Source organism: Propithecus coquereli, unplaced genomic scaffold (genome assembly GCF_000956105.1).
Source record: "Propithecus coquereli isolate 6110/MARCELLA unplaced genomic scaffold, Pcoq_1.0 Scaffold433, whole genome shotgun sequence".
Lineage (NCBI taxonomy): Eukaryota > Metazoa > Chordata > Mammalia > Primates > Indriidae > Propithecus > Propithecus coquereli.
In genome coordinates this window covers 282,650-285,014 of record NW_012150097.1, presented here as the reverse complement: position 1 = coordinate 285,014, position 2,365 = coordinate 282,650, and the positions used below count along the sequence as shown (strand labels likewise).

The following is a 2,365-nucleotide window of genomic DNA, read 5'->3' as shown; positions in this document are numbered from 1 at the left end:
GAGACTCTGTCTCAAAAAAAAAAAAAGAAAAGGAAGGATCTAAGAAAGTGACATTTAAGCTGAGCCCTAAACGGTCAACCGCGGGAAGAAGCGGTGGGTTCATATAAAGAGGAGAGAATGTTCCAAGAGAGGGAACAGCATGTGGGAAGGTTCAGGGCAGGAAAGAACTCCACAGTCAAGATACATAAACAATCAAGAGGGACAGCAAGAGATGCATATGGAAAGGCCGGATCTTGTTAACCATGAAATGAAACTCTGACTGCATCCCAGGGTGGAGAACTGCTGCGATATTTTAAACGTGAGGCCGCTGAGATCAGATCAGATTTGTGGTTGGATGGAATCATTTTGGCCGCAACGTGGCAAGCAGAGCGCAGGGCAGGAGGAGGATGAAGATGAGGGACCAGGACTAGAGGCTTTGGGACCATCCCGAGGCGATCGTAGTGACAAAGCGGAGAGAGGATGATGGGCTGAACTAGAATAGTGGCGGCAGGGACGGAGAAAGAGAGAAGATGTAAGAGATGCTTACGTAGGCGGAGTGAAAAAATGGAACGAAGTAGCATTTGAGGATGACGAGGGAGAGGGTAAAATTTCTAGCAGAGCAGTGAGGTGGATGTTGACTCTGTCATTTATCTATTTACGAGACAATTGCTCACTGGGCATCTGCCGTACGCCAGGCACTGTCCGTGTTCTGCGCGTCCGTGGCGAACAACACAGATCGCACCCCTGTCCGCGTGGAGCGGACGTCCTGGCAGACGGAGACAGACGGCAAACTGATCCGTCGCTTCAGCGAATGGTTGGGAACCACCATATAGGGGTTTTATGTTGGGAACATAAAGCGGGGAGACGGGACGGAGAGGGATGACAATCGGCGTAGCGTAGTCGGGGGAGACCTCGCGGGAGGGGACGCTTGGGCCGACAGCTGGAGGATGAGGAGGAGTCAGGAGGAAGGTTCCAGGCAGAGAGGGCAACATGGGGATGTGGGAACAGACCCGCCACAGTCGAGGAACGGCGAGAAGGCTGAGGAGGCTGAGGCACAGTGACCAGAGCTGGGGAAGAACCCACGACTGCAGGGAGCTGGGCCAGGCCAGTTCCCGCTGGGGCCACCGAGATGACCAGACACGGGAGAGGAGGCTCGGGGCTGGGGGAGAAGGAAAGGATGTGTCCGCTCTGGGTGTAACTTCAAAGACACACTTGGAACCACAGGGAATGTCGGTAAAGAAATCGAGGGGAGCGTCTCCCAGGGTAAGCCCCGTCCTGGGGTCTGAAGATCTGCAAGAGCCGCTCCACTCACTCAGGGGCTCACCACGCGGCAGTGAGGACAGACGAGAAAACACAGGGTCAGAGTGTCACGCAAAGGCTGCGACTCAGCGTGGTTTATTCCGAGCGAGGCGGCCTGCTCTGGGTCTGTTGGGTTGAATTTGAGGCTGGTGTTCTACTGCCCACACTTACGTCGGGGACATAATTTAGTCACCACTCACTGTACCTGTCTGTATGTTAATTAGGTTACTATTAACCTGTGAGAAAAATGAGTAGACAAATGAGCTAATCATGAGAACTCATCAAAGTGCAAAAGAACTGTGACATCCCATCAATATTAAGCAACATCTTTACGTCCTCCTCGAGGGACACTGAGAGTACGTACAAAATTTCCAGACCAACCTTCAAAGCCTGGTGCAGTCTTTCAGCCAAAAAGGCAGGCGTGTTCCTCGCACAACGAACTGTTACGAAAAGCAAAGGGAGGTTCAGTCTCACTGAATAGACGTTGGGTTCATCTAGAGTAATACGTTTCCAAAAACAACTCTCTGGGCTAACACACCACTCCACCTCCTCCCCACGGCTGGCTTTTATTCAGAACGAAAGAAAGGCCACTTAACCTGAATTTCAAAGCCTTACAACAGCATATTTGCACGGAACTTCAGCACAGTAATTATCTTCGGCCATGGGGAAAATAAAATCACCTGCCAAAGAAACTCCCACAGTCTCTGACTCATCTCTCGATCGCAGACACACTGAACGCCTAACCCTACACGGATAACTCCCCGGGGTGCTCTGTCACTCAGTTTCCAGCGAAACCAAAGAAAAACGCGGGTCTGACGACAGCAGAGACGTTGCCCCAAATAACTCAGTCGGCAGGAAGGGGCATTGAAGTTCTATTTAAAAGCAGTGTTTCCAATGCAAAGATTTTCTTTTACATGGACCGGATTAGAATTTACAGGCTGGGTAGAGTAACTACATTAGAACCAGCACCTGCTATCTAAATTCAGTTGTCTAAAAAATACTACAGCCTTGGCCGGGCGCGGTGGCGCATGCCTGTAGTCCCAGCTACTCAGGAGGCTGAAGCAGAAGGATCGCTTGAGCCCAGGAG

The 2,365-nt window shown here is 51.3% G+C and overlaps 1 protein-coding gene across 1 annotated transcript in view; it reads right to left on the bottom strand.

Annotated features, from left to right (window-relative positions):
* Nucleotides 1–1,661: 1,661 nt before the first annotated feature.
* ANXA3 (annexin A3) overlaps nt 1,662–2,365 on the bottom strand; it is a 73,043-nt gene continuing 72,339 nt past the window's right edge. The window contains exon 10 of the mRNA XM_012653894.1: nt 1,662–1,718. Within this exon, the coding sequence (XP_012509348.1) occupies nt 1,662–1,718 (57 nt within the window). The remainder of the gene's footprint in view (nt 1,719–2,365) is intronic.